The sequence below is a fragment of the Triturus cristatus genome, chromosome 2_2 (genome assembly GCF_964204655.1).
Source record: "Triturus cristatus chromosome 2_2, aTriCri1.1, whole genome shotgun sequence".
NCBI classification, from domain to species: domain Eukaryota; kingdom Metazoa; phylum Chordata; class Amphibia; order Caudata; family Salamandridae; genus Triturus; species Triturus cristatus.
The window spans coordinates 69397284-69418791 of NC_140582.1; the positions used below are offsets into that span (position 1 = coordinate 69397284).

Below are 21508 nucleotides of genomic sequence, written 5' to 3' on the forward strand. Positions count from 1 at the left end.
TTTGCGAGGTGTCTGGCTAACCACCTCCATCCCCTGCCGTTAATCATAGTATTATTATCGTCCAGTTAAACAACATTTAGTACAGTCCAATCCTTTGATAATGTTTCCTCATAGTTCCAAGACCATGAGGCGTGTGTTTGGTTCCGTCCATCCCAAATCGAAGGTGCAGTCTGCTCGTGCTCAGAGAGTCATTGCCTGAGAGCTGGAAGTTACTAGTCCGGTAGATGTGGACCTGACTAATAGACATGGGTTAAAGCAGTTGGAGTCCACAGCTTGAGTCAGTGTGTGTCATCCGGGCCCTCCTCCGATTGTCTCTCTCTTGTAGCGGAAGAAGCCCGCTGACTGTTACTAGGGCCGCCATTATGTCATCCGTCTAAATGTTTTCCCGCTCTGCGCCATTCCTCCACCCAGTCCCAGGCCTCCTCCGGGGACAGGAAAAACCAAGTCTTGCCTTCGGACTCCACCCGTAGTTTGGCTGGGAACAGCATGGAGTATTTAATATTTTTGTCCCGGAGGGCTTTTTTAACTGCCGTAAAGCTGCATCGTTGTGCTTGCACTTTGACGGTGTAGTCTGGGAAAAATGTGATATTTGCTTTGTCCATTTTCAGTGGAGGTCCGGCCCTTGCAGTCTGTAAGATAACATCTCTGTCCCGAAAATTAAAAACCCTTGCGATCATGGGTCGCGGAGGAGCTCCGGGTTTAGGGCGTCCCCCAGGAACCCTATGTGCTCACTCTATGGAAAAGTAGCTTGAGAGACGTTTAGGTTGGAGTTTGTTGAGGATGAGGTCCTCCACAAAGAGGTCGGCTGCTGACCCCTCCATTCATTCTGGCACCCCAAGAATTCGGATGTTGTTTCTTCTGGCCCTCCCTTCATAATCGTCAAGGAGTTCTTCCATTCTTTTCTGCTGGTTCTGCAGCTGGGCGAACTGATCCTGGAGGGTAGATGTGTCAGATACTAGGGCTGCCGTAGTAGTCTTAACTTCACGAACTCTAGAATCCATTTTCTTCAGATCTGCTCGTGGGAGGGTTACTTCGATATTCACTGAGTCTATGTGTGTTTCCAGGGATGTTCGCACCCCCGCTATTGCCTCCATAACGTCCTCTAGGGTAAGACTTTTAGCCGGGGGCGAGGTTGTGATGTTTTGGGATCCCCACCCGATGCCATCTCGGTATCCTCTCCCTGCTTCGTCCAGGCAAACTTCGGCAACTGTTTTTGAGCTTGCGATTTAAGACCTTTATTGTTAGCCATGGGTGGTGTATCGGAGACAGAGGCTGCCTGGGGGAACGCACCTGTAATTGCCGCCGCATGCGCAGAGGTAGGACTACTCTCCGCCGGCCTGTCGGGGTTCCAGGTGGATCCTTGGGGCCAGGAGACGATGGAGGCCCTTGCGTTGTTGGTCCTGAGTGGACGATGTCCAATATCCGTCTACTGCCAGTGTGGGTGGGAACCTTCCCACCGCTAGTGCCAAGGCCCCCAGGGGGTCGGTTGTGCCCTGGACAAGTTGTACGGCGGTAGGTGCAGCTGTCTACCTGGGTATCCTTGATCAGCCCAGAAATCAGCGCCCCTCGGTATGACCGTGGTCCGTCGTCTCGCACAGTTGCCGCAGTGGAGTAGGATATGCCTTATTCTAATATGTGCGCCTTGCTGGTGGGGTGTGTTGTCTAGGCTGCGTGGCTGCTGGGTCGTCCGTATCTCACCTGGGCCTGGCGCTATGCCCTTTGCTGTCTGGAACCCCTAAAAGGAAGCAGGTCTTGAGTCGGCTGCGGTTGTAGGTGAGGACGTAACTTTAGTGGCCTCTCCGGGGGTCAGCGCATGGAGAGCAGTTGCCCTAACGATCTCTTTAGGGGTAGGCCGCAGATCCGGGGCCTCAATTTCCTTCAGCTCTCCGCTCCATTGGGTCGGCGGGGATAATGTTGCACTTTTTCCTTCCTGCCGCTGCCCCCAACTAGCACTCTCTCACCTCGGGTCCCGGAGGGCTCAGCGAAGTCCGACGGTTCTCTGCAGTCCCTCAGAAGGCCCCTGGCCAGGGACCTTGATTAGGCCGGCACCTCGATCCAAAGGCGGTGTTTTGGCTGTCTTCCGCCGCGTTCAGTCCTCTCCGCTCTCTGCGTCTGCTTCGTTTTCCCGGTAGGTTCTCACCGGCGCCGTCCAAGGAAGGCCCAGGGATTGTAGCGTGGATTGCTGTGCCCAGTTCAGGTGTCAGGGCGATGTGGCCACGATCTTTGGTTTGTGATCTGGGCCATCTGAGTTGCTAGTCTCCGGCCGCCATTTTGGGTCGTCCGGGAGGCTCCGAGACGAACGTACTCATCGGCTCTAAATCCAGCAGTTGCTTTCCCAAAGTGGTGCCACCGAGTTGGATTGGCTTCGGGAGAGTTCCCCTGCGTTTTGGGGAAGTCTCCGGGTCAATGGACAGAGAAATGATCCGATTTTCCGGCGAGGGCTGCGGAGCCGCCTTAGCAAGCGACCATTTCCTTTGGCCACTAGCCATACCCCCAGTGGGTGGCACAATTAACTGCGGTTAATCATTGGATACACCTCCCTACGTCTGAACCACATTATTGTATGGACAGATATATAATGCACCTGGGAGGCTGTCTTAGAGCTCTATATGGGAGAGCGCGCCACAAGATGTATACAGGCTTGACTGCAGTTACATTGCATACCTGGCACACAACCTTGCAAGCCCTCGGATGGAGAGATAAAATACAAGCCACCCCTCTGTGGGACTCAGCTAGACTAGGCACTCTGGGGACACAGCCTGACTTTGACAAATGGGACCTTATTGGCTTGTCGTGGGTGAAGTATCTCTGGGTACAGAGAAGTGTTGTTCCTTTCACAGACCTACAAGCTGAGTATAAGCTAGAACCCACTAAAACCTAATGTTATATACAGATACGACATGCCCTGCAGAAGGCCATTCCAGCATGTGAGACACTCCGAGGCCTCTCCACTAGAGGAAAGATTACTCAACACCTACATGCCCCGTAAAGCTATCTCACTTGCTTATCAAAAACTCCGTAACAACTCCCCAGATACCCTGCTATATATAAGGGCTCAATGGGAGAAAGAGCTTGAAAGTCTTGAGGACGACTAATGACCTAAGGCCTTGGCATCGCCCAGGCAAGTGGCACTTAAGTACAGGTTCTGTTTGATACCACTAAAAATTGTACATAGATCCTACTACTTCTGCACAACGCTAGTAAAATTGGCAAGGACACAGATCCACATTGTCGTAGAAATTGTGGGCAGGTAGGCAGCTTTTTTCATATCTTATGTAAGGACCCTCAGTGCAGTTCTACTGGGGAACTTTAGTCACATGCATGATCGATGTTAGTGAGGGTAATTTGGATGCAAGTGGTGTCTTCTCAATATCTGGGACACCTCAGATTTAACATTGGGGCTGATTGTAGCAAAGCGTAACATTGCCTGTTCATGGGGAGCGGAGCAACCGCCACAATTAAAAGACTAGAAAAGCTGTATGTACTGGTGTATTATCACTGTGAAAGTAGTTTATGAGGGGAGGGGCTGTCCTCAAAAGTGGGCAAAATATGGGTAAAATGGAACGAATAGAAAGGCAACCCTTGTACAACTATTACAGTACCATATGTTGATTCACTGTTTCTTAATCAGTCCATTGCACTTGTGAACGTTGATTGGATGGAAAAGGAGGCGAGAGGGGGACCTTAAGAGCGAATGCTTTGAAAATCTATTGTCCTTACGGGATTAAACAATGGTATAGCAGTGTATTGTTTACCGTGTTTTCTGTTTGCTTTATTGGTTTGATGTATTTAACAATTAACAATTTGTAGGAAAAGAAATGTCCTCATATCCTCTTCCCTGTCTGTATTTGCAAAGACTCTTAATGCTAGTTTGACACTTTTGTATTGAAATCACTAATCCTGACTACATTTTGAAAATTTTCCAATTCAGAAATCTGGGACTTGAAAGAAAACATATAAGTAATAAGGGGTGTATAAGATCACCTGGGGGAATATATATATTCACCAGAAGCAGGGAATGATCACCAGTCAACTGGCTAGTTTCCCTCAAGAGCTTTTCACATTGAGCTACGTTTGATGGGTGAGCAAAACAACTGTAGGACCAGATGTAATTAGCACTCTGTGAAATTGTTTTCCCCTTGCTCACATGACCCCTCTTATTGGGTGTTGCGTGGCAGCTAAACATGTAATAGTTATTAAGCTGAAAATCTATAGTCTGCCATGATTCTTGAATACATATAATATCACAATAAGGCTGTTCAACGGATCATGTTTTTAGTTATCATAAGAGAAGCCTGCCATGTTCCAGAAAATGATTTGTAACCCCCTGTTAATTCCTTTGGTATGGCAGGCTTCCAGAATGATGATCATAGCTAAGAGCACCGGCCAACCAATTCCAGTGAATAACGCCATCGTCATCACAATACACACTCCTAACTTTGATATCTTGATCTTCCCCCCTCCCCCTCCCCTACTGAAACCACCATGATTTTCTCCTGCCCCAACACCGCATCTTTACTGTGATCATGCACTCTAGCCTCATCAGAGAGCTCTTTCACAAAAGTAATCTGTGGCCAACAATGTATCTTTCTTTTTTTCCTTTCCTGGAAAGTATGGAATGACCTCTATACCCCAGCTGATGAAATAATCACAGTTTTGCAGAATCAAATTCAATATTAACTTGGAGTTAAAAGTAGCTCTTGGAGGCGTGGCCAAGATGCCGGCCAAGTAGAACGTGCCTGCTCGCCACTCCGGTTCTTCACTTGGGCCCCAGCTCTACAGCTTCGGACCGCAGACCCGGGAAGGTGCAGAAACACCACCCATAACCCCGGTGATCGACCCTGCGACAATTCGGACCTGGAGGGGGCAAAGTGGCGTAGCGTGGGCTCCAGAGGACCGCGCCTGCCGCTTCTGCGTCACTGAGCTCTCGGCTCACCCAGCCGAGAGCGAGCGTGTGCGGCCTTCCTGGAGCCGACGCAGGCTTGCATACGCTGCCCGGGCGTGGTGGACAGCGGTGGTCCCGGCAGCTGAGCACCGGGGATGTCCCTAGGCGGCGGAGCTTTCTCTCCTTTGGGACGAGCCAGATCAGCAGAAGGAAGCCGTCCCCTTTGGGGCGAGCAACGCCCATCCAAGACTGGAGGCCCTCTGGTGGGGGTAGGAGCGGGTCTTTAGGCCTCGAAGCTTGTCGGGAGGCCCGTGGAGGTGCGCAGCCTAAAGCAGGTGAGCCCAGCAGAGGGAAAGAACGGGGCTTTACCTTCCCTCAACGACCCGGCCCCTTGCCTGCATAACTGTGACTGCTAGCCGAGGAGCCCAAGGGGGACGCGGAAAGTAGCAGGAGCTGGTACTCAGGGCGGGAGCCCCATACTGCAGGCGTGGAGTGGCATAGAGGCCCGTGCCCTGGAGTGCTAGGCTGAGCAGAAGCGACGCGACTCTTCCCCGGGATTTGTGACGCAGGGTAGCTGTGAAGGCCCAGGATATTGGCTGCCGACCCCTGGGGCGTGAACTACTCTGGGCCCTCAAACATGACTGAAGACACTGCAGAGGACGGCCTTGAGAGTCGCGGAGTGGGCTGCCGGGACTGAGAGGGCTCACAATCAAGAGCAGTATCTGGGACCAGCTGGACCCGTGCAGCAGGCCTAGGGATAGCCCGAGACGGGCCTCATGGGCTCATCAGGCTGACTGTCGGCAAGGCCGGGAGGCTAGAAGGGCTGACCCGCAGAGACTGTCCCCCCTTAAAGGAGAGACAAAATCACACGGTGAGAGGGTAGACCGTTTGGGCAGGCCTTGAGATTCAGTGGCCCATTGTGGAAAAGGGCAATAGTCGCACAATGCAACAATAGACTGCTCTGAGGAACTTTGGAAGGGGGGGGGTCTCGTGTCCCCACTTCTCTATTTAGCGGCTCTTAACCACTTACTCTAATCATAGCCCGGATCGTGGACACAAGTGGGGAAGCAGTGACTCTCAGCCACGGAGGCCAAAAAAACTAAGAAAGAGCGATCAGTTAAAGATCTCCCTAAAACCAGCGCTGGAGGGGCCGATGCGGCTCCGTCCTCGAGTGGGCATTCAACAGAACACAAACAGGGCGACGTTGAGGGACCAGTCACACATGGTTTCCTTGAATCCTTATTTGCCTTACTGAAAGGGGAACTCCGTGCCATGAAGAAGGAAATATCCCTGGAACTCTGGGAACTGCGAAGGGACATAGACTCAATTGGCGATAGAATGGACACACTGGAGACACAGGCTTCGATGAGGGATGAGGAGATTGACCAGCTTCAGCAGGAGGTCCTCCGCCTTCAAGATCAGCAACTGGACCTTCAAGCCCATGTGGAGGACCTCGAGAATCGCTCCCGTCGGAACAACATAAAAATCTGGGCAGCTCCTCAGGGAGTAGAAGGGCAGGACATAGAAGCTTTTGTGGAGGAACTCTTCTGTTTCATCCTGGGTGCCCACCCCTTGGAGCAACAGATAAAATTGGACTGGACCCATCGGGTTGGGCCTAAGAGACCAGCAACCACTCCCCCCCGCCAGACATTTTAACGTGTGTCCACGACTTTCAGCTAACAGAATGGATTCTTCTAGAGCACGAGTTAAGCACCCTATAGACTTTCGCTTGTCCAGACCCCTCTTGTTTCAGGACCTAGCTGCTTCCACTCTGCAAAACAGAAAGGAGTTTAGGCCAGTCACAGCATTCCTGCGCTCGAAAGACAGTTCATATTCCTGGAGGCACCACTTCAGGATAATTTTTAAGTGGGATGGCAGACTCTGTCAAATCTGCTCTTTGCAGAAAGTCAAATCGCTAATCAATATGCCCAAAGACGACGAAGGGGCCCCAGCACAAGAGGACACCGAAGGACGATGTGCTGGGACCGAGAGATGGCGACGGGCGGGGAGGTATCCACTGCGACTCCGCCCTCATCGTGAGATGATGGCTAAAGGATAGCAGCCATCGCAACATTGGAAGTGGACTGAAGAATGCAATGACCTAAAGCCAGGGGGACGAGTTGAAAAGGAGTGGCACCTCCGGATCTTTGACACTGGGGCTCGGGTGGGATGGGGGTGGTGTAGGGGTTACTGCTGAACATCTCACGCCTCACCATGGGGTTTGCAACCCAGGACATTCATTGACTTTGTAAGTTGTTGTTAAGTTTTGTTTGTTCTGTTATTGGGGTAATAGGGTCCTCTCCTCCTCCTTCTAAATACGGAAGAACTTTGAGCCGTATATGCCAGGGCAACCACTGGGTACTCCGGACAGGCATGAACATAGTGTGTCCTAGGGTGGGTCCGGGCTTACAGGTCTTCTATGTGCATCTCGACATCCATTATTATGACTGCGGACATTAAAATCTTATCACTCAATGTAAAGGGCCTTAATAGTCCAACTAAGAGGCGATTACTCCTGTCCTTCTTAGAAAATTCTGATGCCCATATATGTCTCCTCCTGGAGACGCATCTCCTGGCAAAGGATACCCACAGATCACGATCCAAGGCATTCCCCCACCAGTTGTTTTCATCTCATTCCTCTATGACGGCAGGGGTGGCTATACTGCTCTCCGCTAGGTTCCAGGGTAAAATTGACCTTAAACAGGCTGAGATCAAGGGCAGACTTTTAGTCTACACCTTCACACTGGGACAGCATACTTTAACAATAGCCAAGGTTTCTCCAAGGTGAGACTCAGGAGCTGTTTGGCTCCCCAGATAGAGCATTACTTCTGGGGAGAGACTTCAATTTGGCTTTTGACAATGATCTGGATAGATCTTGTCAGCGCTCAGGGCAGACTGGGGCCCTTACTGGGAAAGGGAGGTGCCTATTGACCGAGGCAGAGCTCAAGGACGTCTAGCGACTACATCACCCGTCTTCTAGAGAATACATTCTATTCGCATTCCCACAAAACGTACGCCAGAATAGATTACATACTGACATCGGATACATTGACACAACAGACACAAAAAGTGGAGATTCTCCCATGCCCCCAGTCCGATCACTCAGCTGTGCGTATATCCCTGTCTCTACATCACTATAGATCCCCCGCCGCCTCTGGCGCCTCAGAGAGACGATGTTTCAGCGCCCCTCCGTAGTTAAGCAGGTCACCAAAACCATAACTGACTACCTGGCCATTAACGACACTCCAGATACGTCAATAGCAATTCTGTGGGTTGCCCTGAAGGCAGTGGTCAGGGGGCAGTTCCGAGCGATATCCGCAGCTGACAATAAGATTAGGAGAGAGAAAAGGGAGCAACTCTCGAAAACAGTAGTGGAACTAGAGCACATCCACCAAAGAACCAGCGTGCCCAGGGTGTGGAAACAACTCAAGGCAGTGAGAGCCCAGTTGGCGGGCCTGGACATGGATAGAGCCGAGGACGCTGCCCATCGGCTTAGACACACTTTTTTACATGGGGGGAGATAGAAGTGGGAGTCTCTTAGCCAATAGACTACGGGTGCAAAGACAGTCATCTCACATCCCCATAGTAATAGATCAGCTAGGACAGGAACAGACCACTGATCAGGGCATCGCCGAAACATTTAGGCAATTTTATGCGTCCTTATACGGGGCCCAGAAATTACCAGAGGAAGGCCTCGCTCAATATCTACAGGGGATGAACACTGCTCAGTTAGTTCTGAGTCAAGTAGAGGACTTCGAATCCCCTATTAGGTTGGAAGAGGTCATCTCTGCCATATCCAAATTAAAAACGCATAAATCTCCGGGTCCTGATGGATTCCCCTCCACCTTCTTTAAAACCTTTTGCATGATGTTGGCCCCGCTGTTGGTGAGGGTGTACAACTCGATTGGTGCGATTAACCCTCTCCCGCCATTGATGTTGGAGGCACTGGTTACGGTGATTCCTAAAGCAGGCAAGGACAAACGACAATGCACATCTTTTCGTCCCATCTCCCTTCTTATTGTGGACCTTAACATTTTTACTGGGATTTTGGCACAGAGACTCTCCCCTCACCTGCCTGAGTTGATAGACCCTGACCAGTCGGGTTTCGTCCCTGGGCATCAGTGTTCTGACAAAACAAAACGCCTCTTGCACTTAGTGGCCAAATCTGACCGCTTCCCTGTCGAGCGCATGATATTCTCTGTTGACGCTGAGAAAGCATTTGACAGGGTTCATTGTAACCTGGGCGGAGTTCGCGGAGTTGCACTACGCAAAGCTACGTGAAGTGCAAAAAAGTAGTACAGTATAAAAATGCTGTTCGCGGTGATTGCACTGTGCCGGATGCTTGTCCGCACTGTGCAATCAATGCGAACAGCACCATGCACAGTGCAAGCCTACCTTTTCTGCCGCTCAAGTATATTTTTACTCGAGCGGCAGCTTTCTCAACGAAAACGGGTAGTCACTCGCAATGAGAAATCTGACCCCCCCCCCCACGTTGAAAAATCTCACCAGGAGGTTTATTTTCCATGCTCCCGAACTTGATGTTGTCGCAAACAAGGAAAATTCTCGCCGGGAGGTGGATTTTCCTCGCTCGCCAACTTGACCTTGGTGAGCGCGAGCGAGGAATAAAACTATGCTCCGCAGCGCAAAGCAGAGTTTTTCGGAACTCTGCGAGCTCCACGTAACGCGGAGTGCGGGATACCTCGCAAACTCCGCTAGCGGAGCGGAGTTCACCGCCCATGCCTAGTTCATTGGCCGTATCTCAAGGCGACCCTAGCCCATTTCGGCCTTCCTCAGTGTTTTATTGATTGGGTACTCAGCAGCTATACCAATCCCTCCGCCTCAGTGCAGGAGAATGGGCTCATCTCAAACACCTTCCCCATCCAACAAGGAACAAGGCAGGGGTGCCCATTGTCGCCACTTTTGTTTGACCCCTCAATGTCAGGGGTGCAATTCTGGGGCGAAGAGCATAAAATAAGCCTCTACGCCAATGACGTGGTGGCCACATTGGAGAAGCCTAGGGAGTCACTCCCAGCCTTACTGGTGGAGCTTGACCGTTTCGCTCAAGCGCCCGGCTTCAAGATAAAACGTTCATAAAACTCAAGCCCTCAATCTATCTCTCGGCCCTGACACCTTGGGAGCACTTCAGCGGTCTTACCGTATTCATTGGGATCAGGACGCAATTCCTTACCTAGGCCTGCAGCTTACGGCCAATAGTCAGAATACTAACTTGCGGAACTACACGACACCGCTAAGGCACATGAGGGACTGCCTTCGTAAGTGGAGGCCTCACTCGCTGTTGTGGCTAGCCCGGACAGCAGCCATAAAAATGACCATACTTCCTAAGATAATATACCTATTCCAGGCAATCCCATTTGTTCCCCCTTTGGGTGTACTACACTCACTACAAAGGGACTTAGAGTGCTTCATATGGCGGGACCAGAGACCGCGACTGCGTAGGGAGTTAAGCTAAAGGGACCCTGCCGAGGGAGGACTGGGAGTCCCAAATTTGCAAGCCTACTGGTGGGCAGTTCAGATGAGGCCACTGGTTGAGTGGTCTCGTCCAGAGTCTGAGAAACACTGGCTGTTTATGGACAGGTCCCTTGCCATACAGCCCCTCTGTGGAGTCCCCTTCCTTATGAAAGCTGCCAGACCTCGGTACTTATACCTTTCTAAGGTGACTCACCCCACCCTCAAAGCTTGGGATAGGGTAGCCGGTTCCCGGGGACTTACGACTTTCCCGTCCCCAATTACACCTATGGTGAACAACCCGGATTTTTTGCCAGGGCTAGACACGTTGGGGTTCACATATTGGACTAAGGAAGGCCAGCGCTCCATAGGGCACCTCTTTGACACGACAGGCTCTCTGACATTTTCTGACATGACCTCCCGGAGACGGAACGCTACCGCTATTTACAGATCCGACACTGGGTGATGCATCCAGAGGTGCGGGAAGGTGCAGAAAGACACCTCACACCTTTCGAAAAGTGGCTACTCATGGGGCACACAGATGTCCGCCTGACATCAGACTTGTATAAATTCATCAAGTGCGTCCATGAAACTAGGAAATCTCCAGGTTAGCTGCAATGGGAAGCGGAACTTGGCAGATCACTGACACAGAAAGAAGGGTCAGATATATACTACAGAGCTCGACACACAGGGCAAACATAGCAAGTATTGAAATGGCCATGAAAATTGCCACCTATTGGTACTTAACTCCCCCCCGGCTCCATAAGGGCAACCCATCACGAAACCCTCAATGTCGGAGGGCATGTGGTTTGCAGGGCACCCTTGACTCACCTGTTATGGGACTGTCCTCATTTGGTGGACTATTGGAAGGAGATAATAAATGACATTGATTCCCATTTTGACATCCAGATTCCACGTTTATCAGCTTACACTCTTTTGGGTCTCCCTAATTTGATCACCTTCCCACTCAGGGCGCGAAGAGGCAGACAAATGGCATTACCATTGGGGTCAGCCCTACAAAACATCCTCTCCCACTGGGGCACTACAACTATCCCAACTCGTCTGGGATGGCTCCATAGGTTGTGGGGCATACTCTGGATGGAGAAAATGTCATCACTCACAAACCCAGGTGCCTCCTTCTACGACCAGTGGGAGCCCTTCTTAAAAGTGTTGACTTCGGAGTTTACAGAACTTACCTGCCCCAAATATTTGAGACTACTACAACTGGCGGATCCATCTCTACAGACGAAGTTGAACGAGCATGCACAACACTAAGCCCAATCCATTAGGGTCGATTGACCGTTGAAGAGTCTGGAAGAACATTGTATCGGCTTAAACCTTTGACAGAAGGAGGGGGAGGGGGGGGGGGAGTTATTTTCTTGTTCATTGTTATCATTTCTTATTTACGGCAGTCCCGCTAGTGGACTACACACCGATATGTACAGCACATATTTGTTTTTTGTTTGTTGTTTAATTGACTTGAAATCAATAAAAGAAATCTAAACATAAAGTAGCTCTGGGTCTATTGCCCATGGATGAATGCAAAATTTGAACTATATGTATATCACTACAGCGTATCATTGTAATGCTTTAATGTCCGAAAGACCGTTTTAACGAAACAATCTATTCAATGACATTACCTAAATATCAAAAAGAATAATGAAATCTAAAATTAGGTATACTTCAGTATCGTAAACTGCATTTCGCACAGAAAAATTATTTAAACTTTCAGGCGATTTAACACTTGTGTTCTTAGAGAACGCCTTAGCCTGTTGATTGAGCGTACTGAAAGAAATTATATTGGTAAATCTGCGAGCAGAGCTTATACAGTCTGGATTCACAGGAAGATATGACCAATCCAGAGAATCCACTAGGGCCAATTTTTAACTAGATAGGTTTTGAGATTCTAAGGGAAGGCAATGGGACAGAGTTACTGTCTTCCACTACTTCCTGAAAAGCCACGCGGAGCAGGATTGTAGCAAACCGTAATTTCTTCACCCTCCTTTTTTATGTCGTTCTTTGTTTTTTCATTGTCTGTTTTTCTCCCAGTTTTTTAGCAGAGTCCTCCATTGTGGGGCTTTTGGGGTCTTGTTTATTGTTTTTCCCTGAAAGCTTGGAAGCAGAGAGCACCCTTAGACCCTAAATTGCACCTGGCAGCATCTTTAGGGGGTACTTCATCTGACATTTCATCAAATAAATTGTCTAAGGAGTAAATCAGAGTTCCCTTTCCAATATTGTTGCTCTTTTACTTTCTTTAGACACTACTGAGCTGACCTACATGTATCCCAATGTCCTAGTCGTCTAGAGATATATGGCATTGGTTTTGAGGAACAGCATTAACAAGACCACTAGAATTCCCTTGCCATCAAGCTTAGAATCTGGAAGACCCTTGTCCAAGATATTTTCCTCCTGTGAAACCAAACTATGAAGGATCAAAGAATGAGCATATGAAATGTGATCCTCATTATTGGCTGACTTTTCAAGTAGAGTTAGTATGGACGATAGCATTCTCTCTCAGCAGTTCAGTAATTCCGAATATTACACATAGTTGCCAGGGAGATTACAATATGGATGCGGATTGATATCAGGTGAACCAGATAACTCCAGAACCAGAGATTTTGAACTGGGACTACCGCTTAACAATTTCTTCAGTGTTTTTTTTCGCAAATTAAGGGAGTTAGGAACACATGGATATTGTATTGTATTGTATTGTATTGTATAAAATTCTTCTATAGCGCTTTCTGTCACCCTACGGGTATCCTGGCGCTAAGAGACTATAGAAAAAACCTGAGACAGTAGGAACGTTTGCCGTTGTGCCAAGAATGTTACACTTTAATGTCTGCCAAAGAGCCATGTTTTAAGATTTTTCCTAAAATTCAGCAATGATTTGGCTTGGCGTAGATCTTGGGGGATTTGATTCCAAAGGCGGGCTGCCGCCGTACTGAAGGCCCTGCCTCCCGTCTTGGTGTGTTTAACTCTGGTAACCACTGCCAAACTTTGGCTGGTGGACCGAAGAAGTCTCTTTGGTTCGTACCATGAGAATCTGTCGCACAGAGGAGGAGGACCAATGTTATGGAGGGCTCTATACACCATTACCAGTGATTTAAACTCGATCCTTTTATTGATCGGGAGCCAATGAAGGTCCCTCAATGCCAGTGTTGTTGAGGAGTCACGTTGTCTTCCCAAGGCCAGTTTGGCTGCGGCGGACTGTATTCTTTGCAGTCCCTGTACAGTGTACCGAGGGGCACCCAGGAACAGTGAATTACAGTAATCGAGCCTACTTAGGATCACGCTCTGAACCACCAGAGATCTGGTCTCTTGATATCAACAATGTTAGTTTTGGGCAGCAATAGATGGTTTGATGAACCCAGATTGGTAAACTGCAATTTTGTCGATTAGAGGCTTCTTATTCGTAGCCGAGTAATTTGGGTTTTTACACTCTTGGAATTGTTTGACTTCGGAGGTCTGCTGAGTAAAAATTGACAAAAAGGTGTCCCCTATTTTTTCCTCTGATTTTAAGAAGTCGGTTGAAAATGGGCACGCAATATCTTTTAGAACGTTAAAATGAAGTGATTTGTTCGAAGAGGATTAGACTTCCTGCATGATGTAGTTGACATTAATCTACTGGAATGCAGTTTTCGTAAATCATTGTAGGGCCAGAAAATTAATTCAATAAGTGATAACACCACTCCTTCGATGTAGGCAGAATGAAGCATGTCCACTAAAGTGGGTCCTCAAAAGGTGTCTCAAGCATCACCTGGAGTGGCCTTCGGAAACCCACTCGGCTGGTGCTTATGCCACCATGTAACACAAAAGCCTGTTGACCTTGTTGACACCGGTTTGTGTTTGGCAGAGTTAGAATGCGACCAGTGGCGAGTGCCACCATTTATTATTTTGGTCCAGGACTATTTTCTACATTATACTCCAATGCATCTTTGTTGCAAGCTTCTTCTTCTGGGTATGCAGTAGGATCACATGAAGTACAACGAGTGAGTTAGACACGTATGTAAAACGCTGACTTTAAGCTTTTGCCTTTCTTTTCTTCCATCTATGAGCACCCTGCAGTGGTGTAAGTGGTGTGTGAATGGTCCCTACAGTAGAATGTATTTTTGGAGTAAGGTATCATGATCTTCAGAAGATACACTTGATTTTCTTGATATTATGCACTGCAGAGGTTTGTGGTAGTTGACTACTTATTGAGGCAAAATGGAGGGAGGATAACTGCCATATTCAGGGAAACATTTTTGGGTCATACACAGTTTATCAATGCATCAAACACTGTGATACTGTTTGAACAATAATCAGTTTATTTTTTCTTGCAGGATTTCCCTCCCTCAGCGTTGAGCCTCAAGCAAGGTTTGTGCCCCACCTCGCTGCAAATAAAGGAGATATAAGCACCTGTATCTTGGCAGGTAAATATAGTTATGACTGCACTGCCGAAGTCTGATTATTAGTCATTAGTGATTATCAATGATGTCTTCTATTGGACAAACTGGAAGATAACGCTTGTAAACTGTATCTTGTGCCAGTGCTGCGCATATATTTGTATTTAGTATGCACCTATACCACCCGCTCATAGTTATCCCTAAATGCCAGTGCAAACCCAGTGTGAAGAAATGTGTTTTCAGTTCTTAATTGGGACAGTAATGCAAAAACGACATATCAAGAAAAATTAATAATTGTCTGTTTTCTCTGTGTATACTAAATCTTGAAATCCATGTGTTTTGATTGGAGTTAGAAGTCTAATATTAAAGGATTTTAATCACAACTAAGAGTGGCCATGTTTGAACTTGTGATTCAAATAGAAGTATCTGTTTATACCTGCCTCATCCTCCTGTGTTATTATTTTTTTGGTAATAACTTAATTCACATGTTATTTTTGGAAATTCAATTCTGCTAACAAAACCTGGACAGAAATACAAATAAGTTAAATCAGACTCAAACTATTGAATAGCCTTCAAGTAGTGTAGCTCCTCCTATTTACTTAAAATGCTCTTGTAATATTTTTTATTGATTAATTAATTCAAGGTCTGCAAAATATTTAGCTAATATTTTATTAATTTATTTGTACTATCTTCTCATTCATTCAGGTAATGCACTTGCAAGACCTGTGCTTGACCTAAGTGTTAAACCAGAGGAAGATTTCCAGGAGGAGCCGAAGCATAAACGAAGAAGTGTGTACTTATCTTGGGGAACTTGGGGTATTTACTAACAAACGGAATGCCCTTTTCAGTCTTACTTTCTTTATTCTGGAAAAATCATATGATAAAGGATAGAGTGTTTTCCAAACTTTTGAATGTTCTTATAAAGCCATATTTTTGTTAAAAGAAATATGTTAATTCTCTTTTATTTACCTACATAAGTGATAAAAGAACACTTTGGAGGTGATGCAGTTGAGGTCTGTGGCTGAAATAAATCAAATCAGAAGAGTAGTGGAAGTAACATTGAACACACTTTACTCCTTATAGAATTTGAAGTAGTACCACATAATAATTGGCTACCAGTGACATTATGGTGCAGGACACATAAACCTTTAATCCAAAGGACATCACTTTGGGCTTCATTACGAGTGTCCCGGATATAGGGAGCTCCGTACGCCTGGAATAAATTATACCAGAGTCTATCATCAACTCTGTGGGTTGGGAAATTAACAGGGATTCCAGGTTGAACCCTGAGGAATGAGGAATTAATGGGGGGAACCAGTAATTCCAGTCTGATTTCTGATGGTATTTCCTCATTTTTCCCCACACTTTCCCCCAGAGAATTTGGTCTACATGGATTGACAAACCTGTGGTGTTATCACGGACCTTACTTTTCCAATGAGACCAATAACTGGCATTACTGCCTCCTTTGTAATTCAAACGGACCTCATTTGTTTTGGTTTACATTTCTTTATTGAGTTTATGATTTAAGAACAGGTGCTGTACATGCACATACATCAGTCATAGGTAAGCTTTGAGACTCGTATATATAACAGTTCAAAATTGGGGGAGCAGCAGTACACAGTACAGATGCTAACATTTACCAGATTGTGCACTACAGAAGCTCATGTTGTAGGGTGACACATGGTACATAGAAGTAGTTGCTACATTTAGTGTCGGTGTTCCCATTTCTGCATGAGGCATGTCTGGGATGGGAGAGGAAGGGTGGGGGGGAGGTAAGGTCAGGGTATGAACAAACAAACTTTGCCCAACTCAGGTCTCCGTTGCCCCCCAAAGCTTCCCTATCACCCATAATTTGTTTCTTGGCAGTATCTACCTTTCTCAACATATGGTGTATTTCCCGGTTACGTGCGTTCGAGAATGGAGGATGCTCTAACCATCTACCTGCTGGGTCCCTAGAGTGACACCGCTACGCTTTGCAGCAAGTCCCTACAGGTTCCCCTTCAGGACCTGTGGTGGGTGTCTGAGATTTGTCTTCTGATTGCCAGGTGTTGCAAAGCTCCTGGAGGAATGCATCCCATGCTGCTGCCTTCGGCAACTTACAAAGTCCCAGGGTGTCTTTGCGATGTAAGGCGACGCTTTCCGCCTGCGCCCAGTTCGTCAGCGAGCGGAGTCACGCCGCCACTGGCTTAGTGATCAAACGCTTGGTTGTAATTAAACCCAAGTCAGTGAACCTAGATGTCACCTTGTGTTTTTTTGGACCAGTGGTAAAGGCCCAGGAGGCACACCTCCCTGGTGCACTCCACCATACGTCCGGTGCAGTCGCTCAGGCGGGTGACAACTTACTGCCAGTAAGTAGTGAGTGCCGTACAGCTCTACAGCATGTGAATAAGATTTGAATCCACCAAGTGGCATCTAGGACAGTGGGCATTGGTGCGCCTAAAATACGTGTTTATTTTGGCCAGGTGTCAAATACGCTTTGTGTATTATATAGTATTTTATGAGTCGGAACATGGAGTTTGTGGGGATGAACGTGGGCCCCTCCAATATAGCCGCCCATTCGCGGTCTGTACACAGTCGGAGGAGATCCACGTCCCAGTCGCTCTTGAGGGATGTAGCAGTTGTGCCACGTGGGAATATAACGAGTCAGCAAACCATTTTCTGAGGAGTCTCCCTGTACCCATCACTTGTATGTACTGAATAGTGAGGTGTATTGTGGGCTCCTGCCATATGTCCCCCCACATCGCTCGCAGCGCCGTAATCAGCAAGGTATGTCGGAGGAACTGACACCGCAGCAGATCGTCCTCATCCGCCAGGACATCAGAGGGTGCCAATTGGCCATTGTGGTGGAGGTCTCCCAGTGTCTGCAGCCTCACCTCCCCCAGGTGGAGAGCTCTGCCCCGGTAGTGGCCCGTTTGCCCCTTGGTGTGCCCTGTAAAGGCAATGCAGGTGCATAGGGGACCGTCGCACTTGTGAGGTGCAGGCTTTGAGAAAGCATCTATGGGCCACCTCTGGCATCAGCTAAGCGGGTTTCGCACCTCGTCTCCCGGCGTGAAATAACCTGAGGATTGAAGCGTTCGTCCACGCTGGTAAGTGTGTGGCAGTGTCCCCCAGGTTCAGCCCGCTGGCCCACTTGGCCACCCATTTCAGTTGTGCTGCCAGATACTAATGCTCCATATTGGGCACACACAGCGAGCCCTCCTTGGCCAGTTTGGATAGCGCAACTCGGCATCTTGAGCCATGCCACATAGACTCCCAAATAGTACATTAGGAGGAAGGAAAGACTGGGGGTCGAATGTATATTGCCAGGTTAGTGAAGAAGTACAAGAGACCGGGCAGCACAACCATTTTCAGTCGGGCTATGTGACACATGACTGTCAGGGGCAATCTCCGCCAAATAGCATCAGCGATTTCATGGTAGCGGTCGCTCGCAGGAGGTTCTCCTCCAGCGGCTCCACAGGCTGATGGTAAATCCTGATGCTTAAGTTTCTAAACACAGATGGCTGCCATTGCACACACACACCATTAACAATCAGCATGAGATCTGGAGCGGATGGATTGAATGGGCACGATTTTGCCCAATTCACCTGCAGATCAGATAGGGACGCAAAGTCAGCGAGGGTCTTCGCTATATCATTGCAGGGGCCCCTTATGTCTCTAAAGTAAAAAAACAGGTCGGCGGCGTAGAGGGAAATTGCATGTGTTCCATCACCCAAAGGTATCCCCCAGTCGGCTCCACTGTTCCGGAGGGCCACCGTCAGTGGTTCTATAGCCAATGAGAACAATAGCAGTGACAGTGGGCAGCCCTGCCTGATGCCACAGCCGATGGTCACAGGCTCCGACACATTCAAATGGATCTCATAGTGGGGTCTAAAGAATATCCCACAATCTGGGATTTTGGTGACATGGCGGAAATTGACAGTGTTCAAGTGGATACAGAACTCCTTCATCAAATGTAAAATTAATGAAATAACATGTCTGTAAAGCAAGTACAGATACCCAAAATTAGTATCCTAAAATTCAGCTGAAAGTCTTAATTTCGTTGGTTATAACCTCCCTTTTTGTCTCTTCATAGGTGCTTCACTGTTCTCCGTATAATCCCCAATGTTTGCCTAGCACCTCTAAACTTTTCCATTAGCATATTAAGTCCTCCAATCCACACCATTTGTTTCTTCCATACTCCCTATAGCTCCCCCTTAGCCCCTATGTATCCCTTTTGAACTACCTTTTAATTGGCCTGCTTGCCTTCCCTCAAGTTTCCTCCTACATCCCCACGTTTCACCATTAGTCCCTATATCGCCTCATCAGCCCCCTAAGTATTCCAGATGACCTCAAAAAAATGCCTTTATCACAACATGTGTCCTCGTTAGCTTTCCCATGACTCTCCTTCACCTTTACATGTCTCTGTTTTCACCACCAGCATTGGTTTTGTGGGCCTTGAGTCTCTTGCTTGTTCTATAGCTGTACTAGTCTCCATACAGAAGAGATAAAGTGCAGCAATGGTGGCTTAAAGGAAGTGCTGATGGGGTTCTCTCTGTGCCCAAAAGGCTGAGAAAGAAAGAGCAGGCACACAAAGGCAAGATTAGTTGTAGGCACAAAAATAGGAGCCATTGTTGTTTTTAAATTGCCCTTATATGGAAAACCTGGCGTTTGCAGAAAGTTAATGAAAGTTAGGTGATAACTGGCACAAATGTGCAGCTTCTCAAATTAGCACAAGCTAAGGGCATGATTATTTTTTAAAAGATCCCTTTTAGGAATGGTTAAACCCCAAGCACAATTGCAGGTTTGGCAATTAAAATGTCAGTCAGAGAGCCAGTAGTAAGGAGTTACAACATTTTGCTGTCAAGAAAGAAAAGAGGCGTTCACAAGTTCAAATTTTGTAGGCCTCGAGTACTTTCAGATCTAGCCAGGGAGAACTATGTACTCTAGGAGGCACATACAGGACACATTATTTCTGAATGTTTGCAAATAAATAGCATGTATTTATAATCTCTATATGTAGCACACTAAAGTTCCATCTCTGATTTTGTTTCGAAATAGGTGTCCAAAGGATGATCTTTGAAAGAAAAGATGTAGAGTCTTTCACATGTGTTGGAAAAATAGCATCATGCAAAGATTTTTCAAGAAAAGCCAAAGAGAAAGAGCTTCCGAAGTCTGTTAAGGAAACCTCTTTCAAGAGCCATCTGTGGCCAGAAGGAAACCAAGAACTGGAAGAAGATAAAATTCCTCAATATACAAGCAATTTCAGAAATCCGCAATATTCCAATTTACATGTGCGAATACTAGGAGATGAAGGCTCAAGAATACTTGATTGTGAAAATAGTTTGGAGAATGTCAGTCTTCATACATCCCAGCCAAGCACACAGCAAACATGGAAACTATATTCTTGTACTGAGTGTGATAAAAGCTTTAGGCAATTCATCAGTCTTGTTAAACACAGGAAAGTTCACAATGGAAAGAGAGCTTATCAGTGTTCAGAATGTGGGAAAGGATTTAGAATGAAGAACACACTTGTTAAACACAAGAGAACGCATTCGGGAGAAAGGCCATATCACTGTGGTGAATGTGGAAAAAGCTTCATTCAGAAGCACCACCTTATTGGACATCAAAGAGGACATACAGGAGAGAGACCATATCGATGCAACAGGTGTACAAAGTGCTTTCCTTGGAAGGCGAGTCTTATTGCACATCAGAAAACACATGTGGAAAGCACAGGTATGAACTGAGTTCAGTGATCTGAATGGACTTGTTGTAAATGATCTTTGTCAAAATCTCCGCAAGGCAGCGATGCTGACATCAAACAGTACAGTAGTCCACCATTGAAGTTAGGTCTGTTGATAGCTTCAGTTGGGTGCACCAGTGCAAAACATAGCATCTCAGTTGTAGTATTAGTTCACTATAAACCTCATTTATGATTCCATCCTAGCAAAACTGATTTTAAAAAGTCCAATGTTACAACAAATAATATGACCAAGACTGGAAATGGGAACTCTGAAATCATTCTTATTCTTTATAACAAATGTAGTAAACCTTCAAGTTGAAAATACATTACAAAGGTCCCGAAGTAAATGAAATGTAGTGGATTAAGATGTGTGAATCAAACAGATGTGAGGAACTTGTGTTCTGCTGCTTGCTGTGCAGAAGGTTAATCTACCATTTCCTGACTCAGGCATGAGATCCCCAAGTAGGATTTGTTAATTATGAGAAACAAGCAGAAGCGTTTTAATATCATGAGGAACAACTGACGTTATAAATACAACTTCATAGTATGTTGATCACAACCATGTCTAACATCAAGCTCCAGAACCAAGATCTGTTTGGTCCTACTTATTTACTAAAATGACATGTTGCAGTTAATTTGCAGGATTAATTACATAGGACATATAGGATTCTGGTTGTGTCCTGGTTACTGTTGATGAGTAATAAAGAAAGCAGACTGATGATAACCTTGATTTGGCTTTCATTTGACTGTATTATTGAAGCTCTAAAGGTTACCTGGAAATCAGGAACTAGATTTGTGCAATATACTTAGGTTACCTCTTTGGAAGTTCCATTCACCGCAAAAGGGCGAATTCCCTTGTAAAGCTAATTACAATGTTGTTTTCCTTTATATTGATATTTCAGTTGCCGGTAATATCAATTATCTCCAACATTCCTGTTTCCCGTTTAGTGGTTTTTGCCTCAGTTCATTTCTGTTGCCTGCCTATTTTCAAGAAGAATGCTACACTTTTCATTAAGACGGTCTCAAAGAGTTGGAAACTGGAACAGATTGAGT

The 21508-nt window shown here is 46.9% G+C and overlaps 1 protein-coding gene across 1 annotated transcript in view; it reads left to right on the top strand.

Annotated features, from left to right (window-relative positions):
- LOC146861863 (uncharacterized) overlaps window positions 1-21184 on the top strand; it is a 136758-nt gene extending 115574 nt beyond the window's left edge. The window contains exons 6-8 of the mRNA XM_085641033.1: window positions 14674-14763; window positions 15442-15525; window positions 19774-21184. Of these exons, the coding sequence (XP_085497159.1) occupies window positions 14674-14763; window positions 15442-15525; window positions 19774-20459 (860 nt within the window). The 3' untranslated portion in view covers window positions 20460-21184. The remainder of the gene's footprint in view (window positions 1-14673; window positions 14764-15441; window positions 15526-19773) is intronic.
- Window positions 21185-21508: the final 324 nt, after the last annotated feature.